Source organism: Stegodyphus dumicola, chromosome 4 (genome assembly GCF_044657685.1).
Source record: "Stegodyphus dumicola isolate Sdum_Otavi_A_Nest chromosome 4, ASM4465768v1".
Taxonomy (NCBI): domain Eukaryota; kingdom Metazoa; phylum Arthropoda; class Arachnida; order Araneae; family Eresidae; genus Stegodyphus; species Stegodyphus dumicola.
The window spans coordinates 241,111,017-241,130,013 of record NC_140771.1 but is presented as its reverse complement, the minus strand read 5'-3'; the positions used below and the strand labels follow the sequence as shown (position 1 = coordinate 241,130,013).

General features: G+C 34.1%; 1 protein-coding gene across 2 annotated transcripts in view; it reads left to right on the top strand.

The window, feature by feature from the left end:
* LOC118203298 (zinc finger CCHC domain-containing protein 24-like) overlaps positions 1 to 18,997 on the top strand; it is a 100,149-nt gene that overhangs the window by 43,365 nt on the left and 37,787 nt on the right. For both annotated transcript variants that reach the window (XM_085816141.1, XM_085816140.1), the window contains exon 2: positions 11,794 to 12,015. In XM_085816141.1, coding sequence (XP_085672267.1) covers positions 11,794 to 12,015 — 222 coding nt within the window. The remainder of the gene's footprint in view (positions 1 to 11,793; positions 12,016 to 18,997) is intronic.

The window sequence follows — 18,997 nt, the reverse complement described above, 5'->3', positions numbered from 1 at the left end:
ATATTTAAAGATCTTTCAGATCCCAAACTTTTGAAACGTTGCCTTGGAGCAAAAACACACAACTCCAATGAATCATTTAATTACCTTGTGTGGAAACTATGCCCCAAAACAAGCGGATCGAGTAAACTTATCGCACAGCTTGCTGCATATGAAGCAATTCTATCATTCAATGATGGGAGAATAGGTCGACTTGAATGTATAAAAAGAATGGGCTTTCGTGTAGGACAGTATGCAATTGAATCAGCAAAAAAAGCTGATAAAAGTCGAATTTTTGATGCAGAAATTAGTAGTTCAGCTATGAGTTTAGAAAGTCGCAGAGCAAAACGCATGGCAAACTCTGTAAAATTTGAAACTCAGAAAGAAATAGAGGGCATTCTATATGAAGCTGGAAAATTTTAAAGCTGTTTTATATTTTCTTTAATAAATTAAAATATTCTATAATACTTGTGTTATATAGATCTCTATTATATAGACTATGATCAACTTTTAACTATCACTTAAATTTTCTTCTTTTATTTAAGTGAATTTGCAAATTTTGTATTTTTTTAATGAATTTAGCTTTTTTACGAAGATATTTGTGGCACGTAAGTATACATAAGAAGTCATATTTTTGTCATTTTCTGATGTTTCATTCCAAAATTTATTAATACACTGGCAAAAAAATGAGAAACATTGGTCAAATTTTGAACATTTTCGGATTGTTAAAGGTGTACTGTCCCCTTAACAGTTTCATTTTGCTGCAACGAATTTATCATAAAATGTGCCGTGGTTAAGTTCCATAAGCAGTGATAGACATAGTTTACCTTTCCAGACATTGTTTACCTTCTGTTGTTGCTGGCACTGAGTCTTGGCATTAATCCAAGTAGAGAGGAACGTGAAATATTTTGGATTGTTTCGTAAAACTTGGAGACATCATAGACTTTACGTACCAGTTAAGATATCATAGATTCTTAAGTAATGCTTATAGTAAGACTTTATCCAGTTCCATCAAAGTTATAATAGAGAGTAATAGGAAGAACTGGAACAGATTATCTCTCCCATCTTTCTTTGCTACCCGTATTTCGAGAGGATTTTCTAACATGAATTATAGATATCCCTACTTTACTAAAACACTATGCCTCAAAAGTCCACGTTTTTTTAAGTATGTGTTTCTTTATAGATTTGGAAATTGGATAAATCAGCTTGCGAGTTGTCTCCATTAGTCGACATACTAGCCAGGAAGGATATCAGACAGTAATGAGGACTCGCAGAAAAAAATGTAATCAAATCTTTATATCAAAGTTTCTTAAACTGTGGGTCGAGACATCCAGCATTGGTTTTGATATTTCTTTAACTTAATATAATAATTTTACAGTCGAATGATTTTGAATGTCTGTATCACTTTTCAAATCCCGTTTTGAATGGCCTGAAACCGCCTTTTGAGAGTAATGTAAAATCTGAAAGCTCTCAGATTTTTTAATACTATATATATATATATATATATATACATATCATGTAAATCATGACATATACACCAAATAAGTTTTATCAGAAATTATATCGTTATTAGAATTAATAAAAAAATTTTAAAGATTATGTTAGTAACAGAAAACATTTTCTTTGCTTTCGAGCAGTTAGTTTCTTATATATTTAATATAATTTATTTCATGCTTTTACTTTCATAATGGAAGAGTTACAGAGAGCACGAATACGATAATGCTAGGATAGGTAAAAAGATGTGACAAACCAGATTGGGCAAATTGACAGTAAGTAGTGAAACCGGTTATAAATTATCTTTAGTACAAAACTTTTGGCCGCTTGCCTTGTTTTTCTCAAAACTGCATGACATGCTTCTTTCGTGCACATGCGGAATTGTGAAACAACAGGCCTAAAAATCACTTCGCAAAGCAAAAAGAAGTGTATATATTTCCGTGTTCTATTCAAAGAAGAACTATACAATTACTAATCTTATTTTTAAAAGGATTAACCGCCTGATATCTGTATATATATAAAAAAGAAAGTCTGTCGGTTTGTTTGCTAATAACTCAGTCATTACTATAGCTATCGTCACCAAACTTTCTACAATTCTTTTTCTGGGTCCTGAAAAAGGTGGACGCCCGCTTTTTTCCAAATAAAGTAGCTAAAATCAGAGATATTAATTAAAAACTCGGAAAAACGATAATTTTTGCCCTCATTTTTCCTAGTGGCAAGCTGGAGATGAAAATCTGCTTTATTTCGAAAATTGTTGCCACTGCTCGCTTTCAAATCCTAGAGTTTGTTAATAAAAAATTTCTAAGTTTTACAATGAAATAAAAAAATGCATTGTCAAAAATTAAATACATTATTCCCGTTATCAAAAATTTGTCGGAAACCATTTCGACTATTCCCATCTTCGTACGACTTTAATCAGCCGAGATATTAATTAAAAACTCTGAAAACACTCATTTTTGCACTCACTTTTCTGAGTGGCAACAGTCTCGCGCGTAGGATATGAAAAGGCTTTATTTCGAAAAGTGTTGCTCCTGCTCGCTTTCAAATCGTAGAGATTGTTAATCAAAATTTGTAAGTTCTACCAAATACGTATATATTTAAAGAAAAATGCCTGTTTGTGTGTTTGCTCGCGTTATTGATTTCTGATCAATTATGATCCATTTTTTGAATTGAATATAAGTTAAATATTGGATGGAACTTGAGCTTTTACGATCATTTGATCAGAAAGACGTAAATCATTAAAAACTGCGTGCCATTGTTACAAATATAATGAGAGAGAATTAATTTATATTTCTATCGGAATCTTTTATGTGGGTTCCATATCGCATCAAACTTAAAAATGTATGACTAGGAATCGTATTTTTTTGCATCGTTATTAGAGAAGGTAACAGCGGTATTGTTCTCTCTGTTGTTAGGTACAGTCTAGTTTAACTGGCATCGTGTACTTCCGCTAGTAGTTATAATAAAAAAGAAGATTTTTTATTGGTCTAAATGAGTTTAGCTAATGTCATTACAGTCCAGTTAGTAATACAAGTCCAGTTAGTAATTAGTAAGAAACGAGATAAAAAAATGCCTTGATTGATTTTCAATCGCTTGCGCAATTCACTGGCGCGTGCAAGATGAAAATATTTTATTTTGTGCAGTAACAACACATTTCTTTTAAATACATGAGTTTACTGACGAATTCTCACAAGATCCATTTGCATAGGCTTAAAACACTTGCAAACTTCCAATTGCGGTCTAACATCTCAAAGAAGAGTTTAATATTCGAAATATTCAAAAACTGAAAATATACAAGTTACATGCTCTTAAACGCACTTATTATTAAGATTCATTGACAAAATAGCTTTTTAAACGATTCACTTTCTTATTCTTGATGAGCAAAGTGCTTTTATGGTTTCGAAAATAAATAAAAGATCTCTACGATCTGCAAAAACGTGCTTTTGTATTCTAAAGGGGACTTGTAATGAAACCAGGATTTCATTGGTGACTGATAGATAAAAAGATAAAACATCCTCGAGGCATTCAAAAAGAGCACATAGCTTTTATTATCCCAAAGGGCATTAGCCCAGAGGAGCTATTAATTTCATTTTGGCATCTTGGGGCGTTTCATTATAAGCGTAGTTTCGTTTTTCAAATTGTTGCCACCAAATATTAGAGCCTCCAATATATTAAAAGAAATTAAATAATGAATAATGTGGGTGAATGTATGTATGTTTCTCGTATCATGAAAAGCAAAGGTATATAAAGGCATCAAATTCGGAATAACGCACGTCTCCACCCGAATATGGGCATCTGGAAGCCCAAATTTGGAATTTGTTTTATTATCTATTTCATATTTTGTAATGCATTTATGAGTTTTTGATTAAGAAACTCAGCGATTTCAAATCGGAGAATTTCAAAATTGTCCGGGGGAAATATATATATATATATATTTCTATCTCCAGCGCGCGAGACTGTGTTTCGGGAATTCTAAAGGTATGCTCTTTAAAATTATTTTATGATTTTGCTTTTGAATTTATGATTTAAGTGCGGAAACACGATATTTAATAAATAAAGGAAACACACAAAATGTTAAAAACAAAAAGCCCCTGCGGGCGTAATATGAAATCCGAAAACCTTCAGATTCTTTTTTTTTTTTTTTTTACTTTTTTTTTTTTTATTCCGCTCTCAAATGAGACTTCATTTGAGTCTTATGAGTGACATCTGTACGTACGAACAGAATAATGGACACTTTTTTCCAAAATCTGATGTGTACACCACATGACTTCCTTGTCCGGAATATTAAATTATACGCATTTTTTCTTGCATTTCTTTTAAACTTATTGTATTTAATTAAATCTACTTCGCCGACACCGCATAAATCACAATAGAATAAATGCATTCTTTAAAATTCACTTTGTTTACCCTAGCGACACTCTGGCGCTAGGTTTACTTAACAGTATTATATTTCGTTCATATTATAACTCAGAATGCACAAAATTTATATCATTTAAAGAATTATCTAACAGTTGCCACAAGTTCTATTCAAATACTATAATAAAGCTAGAACGATGTATAAAGGAAATTAAGCAAACAAAACAAAAAAGAAATAGTTTTTCACAGACGATTGAGTATTTCTCATTCAATTAATTCAGTTCTCACTTCGCGACAAGGCAAAAATACATAAAAACTCAAAATATCTGTATTAAAAATTACTAACTATTCAAAATTAAATTACTAATTATTAAAAACTAAATTATTAACAATTAAGTAAATCTTTAACACTTATTTCCTCGAAAAAATTACAGAAAGGATTAAGCATGATTTAATTCGCAATAATAAATGAAGGCGTTTATCTTTGTTATTGCGAAACTACGTTTCTCTAGATTGGCAACAAAACCACTACTCTGCTGTTTCAAATGTAAACAAGCAATGGCCGCCATCAAAAAAATTGTTAGGCTTAGCGGCACTTAAACAACTTTTAAATTGTTGATAATTCTAAAAATATTGCATACAGATTTACAAAAGGCATAAAAACCTTAACCAGAAGATAAGAACAACATAATTCAATCATTTTTAAAGCAAAAAATGTACAATTTACAAGCATATAAGAGTAAAGAAACTTAGATCACCGAGCCGAGTAACAGAGTGGATATATTTATATGCGTTTGGCGCGGCCGATTGCAACCAAAATACGAGATGCACATCTACATGTTATAGCAGTCTTAGATACAAAATTTCAACGTTCTGAGGCTACTCGTTTTTGAGTTATGCGAGATACGTACGTACATACGTTCGTACAGATACCACGAAAAATTCTCTTCAGAATTCATTTTAAAGCAGTTTTATATTTTGTTTGGAGGAAAAGAGTATTTTATTCTGTCCTTACGTACAGATATCACGCAAAAACATCGTTAACTTGTATTCGATAGCTGTCAAAATGGATATTTTCGTTGAAATATGCTTCCTAAAACTTTTCGCGATTACAATACTTCTTTTTTACTTCGTACAAGGATTTCTGCACCTACATACGTGGGTATGTATGCACCTCGCATAACTCTAAAAACAGCCAGAGAGCATTGAGATTTTGTATACGGGTTCTACTATAATACGTAGTTGTGCACCTTCCTTTTTCTTTTCAATCACCCTCACCAAGCGTATAATATACAGTCGTGTGCAAAAGTTTAAGACCACACATGGAAAAATCAGATTTATTGGAATTCCGCAAAAAAACCATACGTCATAAATGAAAAAATAGACTTACAAGGTTATTGAAGTATAGTCAGTATTTTGTCGGATCTCCTTTATTTTTTATCACTGCTGCAATCCTTTTAGGCACGCTATAAACAAGAGACCAGTAAAAGCTTGAAAAATCTCTGTACACCACACATGCTTTATTGCTCCAACAAGTTCTGCAGCACCGGATGGTAGCTTCTCCGCGACTTTATTTTTCATAATACACCACAGATTCAAATCTGGGCTGTTACCTGGCCAATCAAGCACTTAGATTTGAGTAGCCATCAGATAGTCCTTAACATTCCTTGCCCTGAGACACGGAGCCCCGTCATGCATGAAAATTGAACATCTGTGAACATCCAAGTGAAGCTCCAACTTGTCATATAACAAATTAAGGTACCGACTGCCGATCGTGCCACCTAAAAACACGATCTTCATCGTGTTTTTAGGTGGCAGGAAATATACAGCAGCGGTACCAAACGCAGATGTTGCACCCTATATCATCTGGCTTGAAGGGTGTTTCACTGTCGGAATCGTATATCTGTCATCATATCTTTTTCCAAATGGGCGGCGAATACATTTAGCACGTGCAGGAAACTGCTGCACACTTGACTCATCGGAAAATAACACTGTACTCCACTGTTGTTCGGTCCAATTCTAATATTGTTAGGCAAAAGTCAGTCCTTTTTCATGCTTTGAGTAAGTCGAGGTTTCCTTGAAGGTTTATAGGAAAATAAACCATGATCTTTAGTCAAACGTCTTGAAATAGTACTCGAACTCACGTTGGTGGCCCTTTGCAGACAAAGCAGCTCTAATTTTGTTGCAGGAGATGGTTGGACATCGAGTGATCATCCTTATCACACGATGATCACGTACACAAGTTTTCCTTCGACTACCGCTTCTCTTAAGATCCCTATAATTTCCCGAAAATTTTAATTTACGGATAGATTGGTGCATTCTTGTCTTGCTGACATTTGCCTTCAAACTTATTTCACGTTCAGAAAAGCCAACTTCCTGCAGGGCCGCTATTTTTGCCCGTTTTTCAACAGTAAGTGAAGGTTTTTATTTTACTCATTACAAGAATTATACAACAGCACTGTGTATGAAAAATCCAATAACAAACTACCCCACCCACGTTATATTTATAGCAAGTAGATTATAGCAAGTAGTTGATTGCGTTTGATGCAATCAACGCATAAGATAACGCAATTACGAGCGAAAATGGTGCAATTTGTTAAAATACAGGAAAACGGCTAGTGGTCTTAAACTTTTGCACGTGACTGGATATATATTCCAACGCTGTTACCCGCTCATTGAGCTCAATTATTTTATTCCTATATGTTGGTAAATCGTGCCTTTTTTGCTTTAAGAGTGATTGAATTATGTTGTTCTTATGTTCCGGTTAAGGGTTTTTTTTTTTTTTTTCCATTAGTGAATTTACATGTAATAGTTGTAGAATTATCAATAATTTCAAAGTGGCACAAGGCTTAACGAGGCCGCCATTTGTTATTATATCTCTAATACAATTTGAGCGAATACGTTTAAAGAAAGTACAGCAAATAATGTGTATATGTAATAGGCCATACAAAGGAAATCTTACAGCAAATAAATGTGTATAATTTAATAGGCCATACAAGGAAGTCTTGCAGTGTCCACATCAGATATGTTCTTTCTAACTATACAAGCAAGCCTGGGGAATTTTTCTCAAAGAACTACGAGAGAAATGAGAAAACAACTTAAATCAATACTCTGACAAGATTACGGGATACGTGGGTTGGGCTGAATATAATGAATACTGAAGAACTGCATGAAGGGGGGGGGGGCGAATTGTTAACAGTAAGCAAGACAATTTAAAGCAACCATATTAAAATTTTAAAAAAATCTTGTTAGGATCTTCTTTCATTGCATTTAAAGCGCTGAGTTGGTTGTTAATAATAGACAGATCAAATAGGAAATTTAATATATTACTCTTTGCCGAATGGCAACACACTGGCGCATTGAATATGAAGATAGTAGATATAGTGTTTAGTTCCAGCAAGAGTAAACAAATACCCGATAGAACATGTATCGGGTATTTGTTCTTTTTAATATTCAGTGTAATCTCTGCGGGGTGAATTGAAATACTTGATACCATGAGCTACGGTGCTTCTATATTTCGTATTTTGGAACTATCAGTATCAGAAAAAATTGTGAATGAATCATGAGGTAACGAAATTAATTTTTACAGCTAATATTTTGTAAATAATACTTCCAAATTAAGGAAACAAATCTGATGTATACACCACATGACGTCCTTGTACGGAATATTAAATTATACGCATTTTTTCTTGCATTTTATTTAAACTTATGAGATTGAATTAAACCTACTTCGCCGACAGCGCATAAACCACAATAGAATAAATGCATTCTTTAAAATTCACTTTGTTTACCATAGCGACACTCTGGCGCTAGGTTTACTTAACAGTATTATATTTCATTCATATTATAACTCAGAATGCACAAAATGTATATCATTTAAAGAATTATCTAATCGTTGCCACATGTTCTATTCAAATACTATAATAAAGCTAGAACTATGTATAAAAGAAATTAAGCAAACAAAACAAAAAAGAAACAGTTTTTCACAGACGATTGAGTAGTTCTCATTTAATTAATTCGGTTCTCATTTCGCGAGAAGGCAAAAACACATAAAAACTCAAAATATCTATATTAAAAATTACGAAGTAAATTTCAAAAGCTTATTTCCTCGAAAAAATTCCAGAAAGAATTAAGCATGATTTAATTGGCTATAATAAATGAATGCGTTATCTTTGTTGTTGCGAAGCTAAGTTTCTCTAGATTGGCAACAAATCCACTAGTCTCCTGTTTCAAATAAAAACATCAATGGCCGCCATTAAAAACAGGCTTTAATAAACAATTTTTAACAATTTTTAAACAGGCAAGCGGCAATTAAACAACTTTAAAATTGCTGATAATTCTAAAAATATTGCACACAAATTTACTAAAAGCGTAAAATCCGTAACCGGAAAATAAAAACAATATAATTCAATCATTTTTAAAGAAAAAAATGTATAATTTACAAACATATAAGAGTAAAGAAACTGAGATTACTGAGCCGGGTAATAAAGTGGATATATATATAAATATATTTATATACGTTTGGTGCGGCCGATTGCAACCAAAATACGAGGTGCACATCTACATATTATATCAGTCCTATATACAAAATTTCAACGTTCTGAGGCTACTCGTTTTTGAGTTATGCGAAATACGTACGTACGCACATACGTTCGTACAAACGCCACGAAACATTCTCTTCAGAATTCATTTTAAAGCAGCTTCATAATTTTTTTGAAGGAAAAGAGTATTTTATTCTGTCCTTACGTACAGATATCACGCAAAAACATCGTTAAATTGCATTCGATAGCGGTCAAAATGGACATTTTCGTTGAAATATGCTGCCTGAAACTTTTCGTGATTACAATACTTCCTTTTTACTTCGTACAAGGAAGTAAAAAAAGGAAGAAAAGAATGTGATTTGAAAAATTCAAATTAATTCAAAATTTCAGATCAAATAAAGTCTTTAAAATGAAACCAAATTTAATTGTTATTCAATAAACATTGATTAAATTAAGCATATCTTTTACGCAATTTTATATTGCATAAAAAGATAATACGTTTCATCTTTAATTAACGTAAAAAAAAAATTGTCTTGAACTGTTTGAATAAAAGTAAAACTGTGGTTGTACTAAAATTAAGTATTTTTAAAAACGTTTGCACCATTTTTTTTGATTAATTTTTACTCTCTACCCTTTTTTTAACGTTTTAATTCAGAATTTTTATTTAAAAATTTCTGCGCTTATTTCATTCCATTATTATTTTTGCTTATTCAGTTCCTAATTGTCACTGTATTAAGATACTGGAATATTTTATTTTAGAAATTAACTCTAGTTACATAGATTTAATTTCAAAACATTTAATGTGCATTTTTCTTAATTTTATTTTACATTTGATGGTTTAACTAGCATGTTATGGATACTTCGATATTCTCGTGACAGCTGTCGACTTACGGATGCTGCTAACATATACGTGTTTCAATATACCCAGATTTCAACATTTTGTATTCAGATATCACTTCGCTGAACAACGGCCGGGTAATAGATAAAAATATTAGTAATAGATAAAATTATTATAGCCTTATACTATAATAAAGCTAGAACTATGTATAAAAGAAATTAAGCAAACAAAACAAAAAAGAAACAGTTTTTCACAGACGATTGAGTAGTTCTCATTTAATTAATTCAGTTCTCATTTCGCGAGAAGGCAAAAACACATAAAAATTCAAAATATCTATATTAAAAATTACGAAGTAAATCTCAAACGCTTATTTCCTCGAAAAAATTCCAGAAAGAATTAAGCATGATTTAATTGGCAATAATAAATGAATGCGTTATCTTTGTTGTTGCGAAGCTAAGTTTCTCTAGATTGGCAACAAATCCACTAGTCTCCTGTTTCAAACAAAACAGGCGATAAAAATGTAAATATCGGCCTCAGAGATGTTTGGTTACTTTTCTGTTAACAGCGCACAACTTAGCGCCAACCATAAATGTTGGCGCGAATTCTAATTAGACGACAGCAACGCTAACGATACGTAATGTTCCATGAAAAGAATAAACTTGTAATACCGGTAATGTGTCACATAATATATACAATGTGTGATGTGGTGCAAATCTCCGAAATTTTTAAGCGAAAACAGATCGCTGTCAACATGGGGAGAGCGGCAGTTGTTCTGAGTTGTTGTTCTCCTCGTGTACAGAGTTATGTGTTTTCACTTAAAAACACATAAAAGATTTGCAAACATTAGACATCGTGTATATTAAACATTCTACAGTTATATATGGATCAGTATAAATATACTACATCTGACGCTTTGGCACACATTTGGCGACTGGCTTCCAGTTAACAGAAAAGTACCGATTTTTGTGCTTTTCTAAAAACATTTTGTTTCCTGTTAAAATATTTGTAGTTGTTATTGTTTGCGACCTCTCGGGATCGACTGGAGGTGACCCCCTGCGTTCTGGCTAAGACCTGTACTTAGGCAGACTCGGCTCCTGAGGTGAATAATCAATCTTCACAGTGACTCAGTTTTTCGGTGGTAGGTTCAAGCTGGGCAAGGACCCTACTGATACTGTCTTGTTTGCGATCCTAATTCCAAAATCCTAATCCGATCCTAATCCTTGGTTGTGAGGAGGCTACATGGTTAGATTTCGAGAGTTGTCCTTGGAGGGTTGGTTCCCCTTGGTCAACACTGGGACGTAGTCTTTGACCTGACTTCATTCGCTTTGTAGGTCCAGTACCCACTGACTTGTGTTCTAATAACTTTGTGCATTATTGTCCCTCTGGATTGTCCAGGGTGTTATGCGCCCTTGGAACGCTTCTGGGGAAGGAGGCGCAGTAATCGAGTTAAAGCTTGAAAAATAGCGCGAGTGAGGGAGTCTCCTTTCTTGGTGTACTACTATTATTTGGGAATGGAGCCAAATATGTATCTGACATGTGGTATATGTGTATTATTATTTTTTAAGTGTGTTTTATTTATCATAAGTCTTCAGTGTTAATCAAGTGTATCCCTTTCCCCCCTTTTTTCCCCTCTGCGTGTGTGTGTTTCTGTACATTTTCATGTTTTTGTGTTTTCATACATTTAGTACTTAGCTCTGAGCCCCTCACCTGTAAATCCGTCCCACAAGTCTCATACCTGTAATTATGTAATTAGTCAAGCAATGTTAACAAGTCGCCCCTGTTTGGCCATGTAAACTCCAGCACCCTTAATAAGCTCCCGGTGTGGACTCTTGAGGCCACAGGGAGTTGTTGCCATTAGATAGTGGAAGGCGAGGGACACATGCCTGTTTATCTCTGGTAGCCACCAGGCGTCCCCGTCTTCCGTCACCTACCTACCTACCTATGAATCGTAAAGATAGTCAAAGAACTAATTTTTCTCTTATTTTTCGCCAATACATTGGGGACATTTCCTGGAGATGTGGGTAATTTAAATGTGACTTTTGACTTAATGTATTAAATATCGAACGTGTCCAAATTATTTTTTTCCAGACTAAGTATGGATTATCTCCTGTGTACAATGGACTCCCTAATTCCGGTAGCTACGGGGGTTACACGAACGGAGGATTCAACAGCCCCGTTGGAACGATCAACGAACTCACCGACCTTTTCAACGACCTGAGCTTCGATTGCAAGCCCACTAAACGACCGCCGCCAAGCTATCTATGTCACTTGTGCTTCAAAAAAGGTCATTACATTAAAGACTGCCCTCAGGTAATCTTCATAATTTTTACACTATGCTATTTGTTTTACTTAAGCATAAAAAAGTATAACATTTGTTTGAATGCAAACATGGCTGTTCTAATTATCCGTAACGAGTTAGGTTTCAGCACCACTATATGCCGTAAACCTATTACTGTTTCAGAAGTCAAATAACAAAAATCAGCGTTATATTTACAAAATTTTCACAGGACTAGTTTCGATGGTTTTACCGAACCACCATCTTCAGCTGCAAAACCGCAAATGAACAAGATAGGAAATAATGATTAGATAAGATAAGAAAGCCTGGACAAGAATAAGCAAGTGGCGCCATCTGTTGACGAAACCAGAACTAAAACATAATTTCTTTAAAGGCCGAAGGTAAATTTGGATTGGAATTAGGATCGTTAACTAGAACAGAAAGATTTTTTTTAATGTGAAATGCCTCTAGAAAATCCAGTTCTCCAATGGAAGATGTTTTTTGAATAATTTTGGCAGCAGAAAAATTGAAAGTGTAATTTTTGGACCAACAATGTTGAGCAACAGAATACTTCTGTGTTTCCTTTTTTCTAACATATGCCTTATGTCCCTTGACGCGAAATTTTAAGGCTCTCTTACTTTGGCCAATGTAAATTAAACGACACTGGCAAGGAATCCTATAAATACCCCAGGATTAACGCTGATTTTTGTTGTTTGACTTCTAAATTAGTATTTATTCGGCGTGTTATTGTGTCTTAACTATTACTGTTTGTTTCTCTTCATATCTTTAATCATATTAACCTGCTTAGTAAAAAACTGCTCTTCTTGCTTTTATGTATATTATGCTCTCGAAATTTGTTCTTCAGGGTCTTTGTTTTCGAATGAACTCAATTATATGTAACTGGTTGCCAGTGACAGAGAATTTTCTCCCATGGTCATTGGCAAAGCTTTCAAAATCTTTTCATCTTGCCATTAAAAAAGACATTCTGTTGTAAGAACTGTTGTAAGAAATAATACTGGTAATCTTGCCTTCATACCATTTCAGCCTCCTGTGAATTATAAAATTTCACATGTTTATCAGATGTTTTAATTTTCAGGTCATTTTCTCTCCTATCAATAAAATTCGTCCTTTCGTTCTTAAATATTCCATCTCTTTTGGAGAAGTGACATATTTTGTTTTTGTGGTTTGAAATACATCGCCCAGACTAAAAGAGCGTTAAAATTTCGAGTCAAGAAACATGAAGCTATGTGAAAATAGGCAAAAAAGGAAAAAAAAAAGCTATTCTTTTATAGATAATCAAACTGAGCAATTAATAACAATTCTAACTTAATTAATTATCCATAAAAATGCTTTAAGTTGGAGAACTAGATTTCCTAGAAGCTTTTCACATTACCAAAAAAAAAAAAAAAAAAAAAAAAATTATTCTCTTTAGTTAATGACAATAATTCCAATCCATTCATTCGTAACACTTTTAGAATTCCAATATCTTAATTTTCATCTTTAATATCTATTTTGCTCGAAAGATAGAGAGTGGTCATAAAGAAAGTTCCCTGATATATGCACCTCTAGCGGCCTAGCGGCTCAACTAATCGAAATGAAATTTCAGATATTGTTACTTAAAAGTATGTGCTCAAGATTCTCATGATTTAAAATAATACAACACTCACAATCATGATCATAATGAGAAAATTTCGAAATTTTCGAATGACAACAGCCACCTTTTTTTTCGCAAATTGATCAGCGTATTGAAAAAAACCTAAATGACGTTGGAACGATACACGTATGGCGAAAATTGCTGGCTTAAAAAATTTGCAAAAAAGAGCATTGTAAAGGAGCAATGACAACACAACAAAAAAGAGGGGAAAATTTTGTTGGAATTACAAGTTTTCATCCTGTCCGATAACGCATTGCATGCGCGAGATTCTTAACAACGATGAAGAACGTAACATCGCGGAAGGAATGTGTATAATTTCACTTTTTGTGGCATCTTGGTGACGCTATCTCCAAAGTGCTCTTGTAACATTTGCCGAACACATGTGGCGACGTAAGGAGGAGCACCATTTTTCATTCCATACAACATCATTAACGACATTTCGTTGCTAAAATTCTGGAATTACAATTCTGCGAGCACTAGTAATGGACAGCACTAGCATTTTGACAGCTATGGAAGTTGCAGTTTCGAAGAAGTACGGATCAAGAACGAATGTGCTTATCATGCCGCACCTGAGAATCACTTAAGCTTCGTTTAAAGGTGGCGTGTAAAGGCGTGGTGCCACATGGGGAGGATTTTCGCCAGCCTAATAAACGCTTCAACTGGCTATCGCTGTGATTTGGCAAAGTGCATCATTGCACCTCCTTTCTGCGTTGTTGTTGATGCTTTACAATGCTCTAGTTTGCAAATATTTTACTCTGTCAATTTCCTTCATACATGTATCTTTCTAATGCCATTTATGGTTTTTCAGTGCGCCGATGAGTTGGCGCAGGACAAAAGTGTGTGTTCCCATTCGAAAATATCAAAATGTTCCCACTGTAATCAAAACCGCAAGACACTCTATTACTTTAAACCATTATAATCTCCAGAGCATAGCTTCAAATAACAATATCTGAAATTTTATTTTAATTGGTTAAGGGAATAGGCCGCTAGAGGTTCATATATCGGGAAGTTTCTTTATGGCTAGCCTGTATATAAGGAAAGTATGCGAAGCCAACCCATTCGCGGTGATGAGAACGCGGATGAGACTGCCAATAGGGAGCACTCATATCTATTCGGCCATTGGCTGAACGGCAAATGTTATGATACCTCAATGTTACCTTAACATTATTATTATTTTATATGTTTTTTAAATTTTATATATTTATTATATTTTATATATTATTTAATATTATAATATAATAATTATTATATATAATATATTATTCGTAATTTTTCATTGGGGGCTCAAACCATTATAGGCGTTGGCCACTACTAAGGCCGGAAGCTGTGGTCAGTTTATTATGAAGGCAGCTGTAACTAAGAAATGTATATGCATACGTATATAAATCGTTCATTATGTAATAACGGAGATAAATATGATCGTCAAATGCGATAAATTTGGATAATTATTGCTTTAAGTTTTGGCTATGTTAAAAAATAAAAGTCCAAAAGGTGAAATTTTAACAGACTCTGGTTGTCTATACTTTTGCAAGCAAGCAGCAACCAATCTCAAGTCCAAACAGTCTTTTATAATTAATCCATAAAACACTGAAAAATTGAAGCAAAGGTATTTTGTCTCTGCTTCCAAAGGGAGACTATAAGGTATTTCTCACGCCTTCTTAACATGTCCAAACTAAAAAAGGTGGTGAATGATGATTCTCCACCACCAGGATTTGGCGATTGAGTCCCCTAATCTCCACTCGCCCTTTAAAAGGGGGAGTATATAAGGTATTTCCCCCGCCTTTTTAGCATGCCCGAACTAAAAAAAGGTGGTGAATGATGATTCTCCACCACCAGGATTTGGCGACTGAGTCCCCTAATTCCCACTCGCCCTTTAAAAAGGGGAGTATATAAGATACTGATTGGAACCCACCAGTTACTGATTGGTTAAAATTGCGAAATTTTGGTAGTATGACCTGGCTTTAAACACAGGCGAGCGGAATAGCTTCATGATTGGTTTTTGCTGTTTTCCTTAGATCTAACATGAATATGAGCCAGTTTCCCTTAGAAAGGCTTCCACGAAGACATTCCTCTCCTTAAGCAAATAGTCCTTATTTACGTTGACACATCAAATAACCTAACATCATCTAACCTCAGCTCTCAGGATTAAATACTATGGACTGGTAACTGTACAAAGAACGAAATACTTTGAAACCACATTAATCTATTTTTCGCCTACGACGCTCGTTAAAACCGCAAATAGAGATAACCTTAATTTAAATTTAAATATGAATCGATATCACCCTAGGCTACATTGACAACATAATTTTACTTTTATTGTTCAAAGACCTTTTATTTGCTCCATATACAAAATAGACAGATATGAGTCACTTAGAAAGTTCCCCATGAAGGCATCCCTTCTTAAGCAGATAGTTGCCGTGTGCTTCGCCTTTTTCAAATAAACAAACAGTTTTCAAAGAAATAAAAAAAAATGTGCTAGTCCCTTTCAATTACTGGGCACTTGCTAGTTGCCATTTCTCATGTAAAATAACAGACATGAGAACCATAAACATGGTATACCGTCTTCACCAGCAAATAACCCGCATATAAGTCGCACAGTAAAATGTAAAGGAACGAGAAATAAAAGATGTTTCCCTAATATAAACCGAGGGAAGAAAAGAAAATATCAATCATCATTTACCGACAGAGCTGTTCGCTCATTTTTTCAGACGATTTTCCTTGTATTTCCAGATGTATTTTACCTAAATTATTGTGTTTTAGATGCCTTATTTGATAATCCCTTATTCTTCACCATCTTTCAACACCATAATTTCCAAGACACTAAAGCCTTTTGTATTATCGGAAGAGGTATTTTATCCCATTCCTATTCAACAGCTTTCCAAAGTCCAAGGACGAGGTCGACGTTTGGAAAATCCACTATTTTAAAATTCCAAAAGCGCAGAACTCAATATGGGTGATACACTAGAGATACTATAATCTTGGTACCCGTTTCTTGCTCCATTTTTTTCCAGGAAATTAGAAGTGGATTTTTCACGTGCCTTGCTTTGTCAATTCTACTGATCCATGGCACTGTGGATAAAGAGAACGTATTTCATATTTGAAAATTAGGCACAAAATATGTTTCTGATAATATGATAAGTTGATCTTAGCATTTGTTCTTCACTCTCTTTATTTTTAATTTGCCGTTAAATGAAAAACCAGCAACAATTATAAATCCCTTTGAAAATTTTTCTTTAGTTTCTCTGAACCATGTTTTAAGATTTTTTTCTCATTTTCGGTGATAATAAATGGATCTATTTTTATTGCAGTCATTTAAATACACCCAAAATATATATAATTTGATAAAATTTTCCCCTTTTTGTCCGGATAAATGTATCTCATAAATGAATTCTGCAGCGCGTTCTGCATTCGACTATATGTCGTGAAGAAAGACAATGTACATTATGTTTTTTCTCCTTTTAAGCTTCAGATCAACATCAGCCAATTCCTTACAGTTGATGCTGAACATTTTAATGATTTTGCAAACTGTGTTTTGAGTTGGGTGATTTTCTTTTAATATTAAAGATCTTACCTTTAGAACATTCGAAACATTCCGTTTTCTCCTTGGATATGTATTTGGAACATTTTTTTCCATTTGAAGCCAGACTTTGACGTTGGTATCTTTTCTCGTTGACAATATTACCTATCATAGCTTTAGATATCGCAAAACCATGGCTTTCACAGCAATGTTTAATAACTAGATGCAAATAATTTTCTTCGGAAAGAGCATAAACATAGCCTTCCATCCAGTGTTTCTTGCACGGTTTTGCAAGAAAACAAAACTGTCAAGTTGTAGCGTTGCGCGCCTCCAACTTGCACGCAACCAAGAGGTGACTGTGAAAACTGGATAAAAGACAGAGTCTTGTTAAGGGTTTAAGTCCCTTTTTATTCAACGTAATAAATTACAAGTGCGTGCTCTTGACGCTGACAAACTGCGCCAACTCGGCGGTCAAATAAAAATAATAACCTGAAAAGAAACTAAAGACAAGACTCTAACTACGAGGCTCTCTAAAAGTAACTAACCTCACCGCGTTTTACAATACCGCTGCTAATTCAGCAAACTTGAAGATCACGTTGAACGATTAACAGTACTTCCAGGCAAGCACACAGGCCGAAACGCGGGGTTCTTCAATTTCTGGCCAACTACCTCCGCGCTCGTGAAGTAAGAACAGCACACCTTGAACTCGTTTCCTTTCTATTTAACTCAGAATACTTCCGCTGATAATTTGAATCCTTGCGCGTTCTACTAAAATTTACATACTCTGGCATTGGCAGTTCCACGGGAAAGTAAGGCTTGACAGGAAAGATAGTTTAAACTTAAAATAAATGTTAGTTAAAATAAATATAAACCCTACAAAGTAACAAACGATAATTTATACTTTGAAAAATAAAGTTAAAAAATTGTAAGCAGACAATTTTTTATAGCAAAGCAAAATCGTTTAAAAATGTGTGAACAGCCTGTGTACGTATCCAAATGATCAGAAGGTTGTTGATGCTTGTTCCTTGATCTATTGCACCAAGATATTTTACTGTACATTTATTTACAATTTATTTACAAGTCGTATGCCACCTGGCATTATTTACAAGCGTTATGCCTCCTGGCATGTACATGATAGACATATTCTGCCACCTGGCATGTGAATTGATACATCATATTAGTTTTCTGCCACCTGACAGATACGATGCAATTACCTCAATTAGCGGTAATACGCCCGACATTTTGGCGTGTCCGCTTCCCTTACGTTCTGTAACGCAACTAACTTTTTGTGCGGTGCGCCCTCTGGGCACAAATCACCGCAATCACCGAGGAGGCCAAAACATCCCACCCCCGATGAATTACATTCATCTTAATACAATCTTCAATATATGCAAACAAGTAAATGAAAAATATAGAAACTGAAAACATACAAAAACCTTCAAAAAGTATAAAATTACATGTTACACTTACCAATCTACACTTACCATCTTATATCTTACTATATTGAAACGTTAACTATGAGGGTTAAACTAGAACAAACAAATAAAATTATTAGTACAATAATAAATAAAAAATAATAAAACATATTCAATATGAAACAAAGGCTTAAGTTAATGTTCTTCAACTGGTAAAAGACACAGTTTGGTAATAGGACGTTTAATGTCCCCGTGCACAGTTTTTAGTCTAACCACTCGGACATTATTGTCTCTTCCAGGAAACACTTCTATTACTCGCCCGAGTTTCCAACGTAATGAAGGCATATTATCTTCTTTAATGATAACCAAGTCATTTAGACGAATATTTCTGCTAGGCTCTCTCCATTTGCTACGCTGCTGTAGTTGGCACA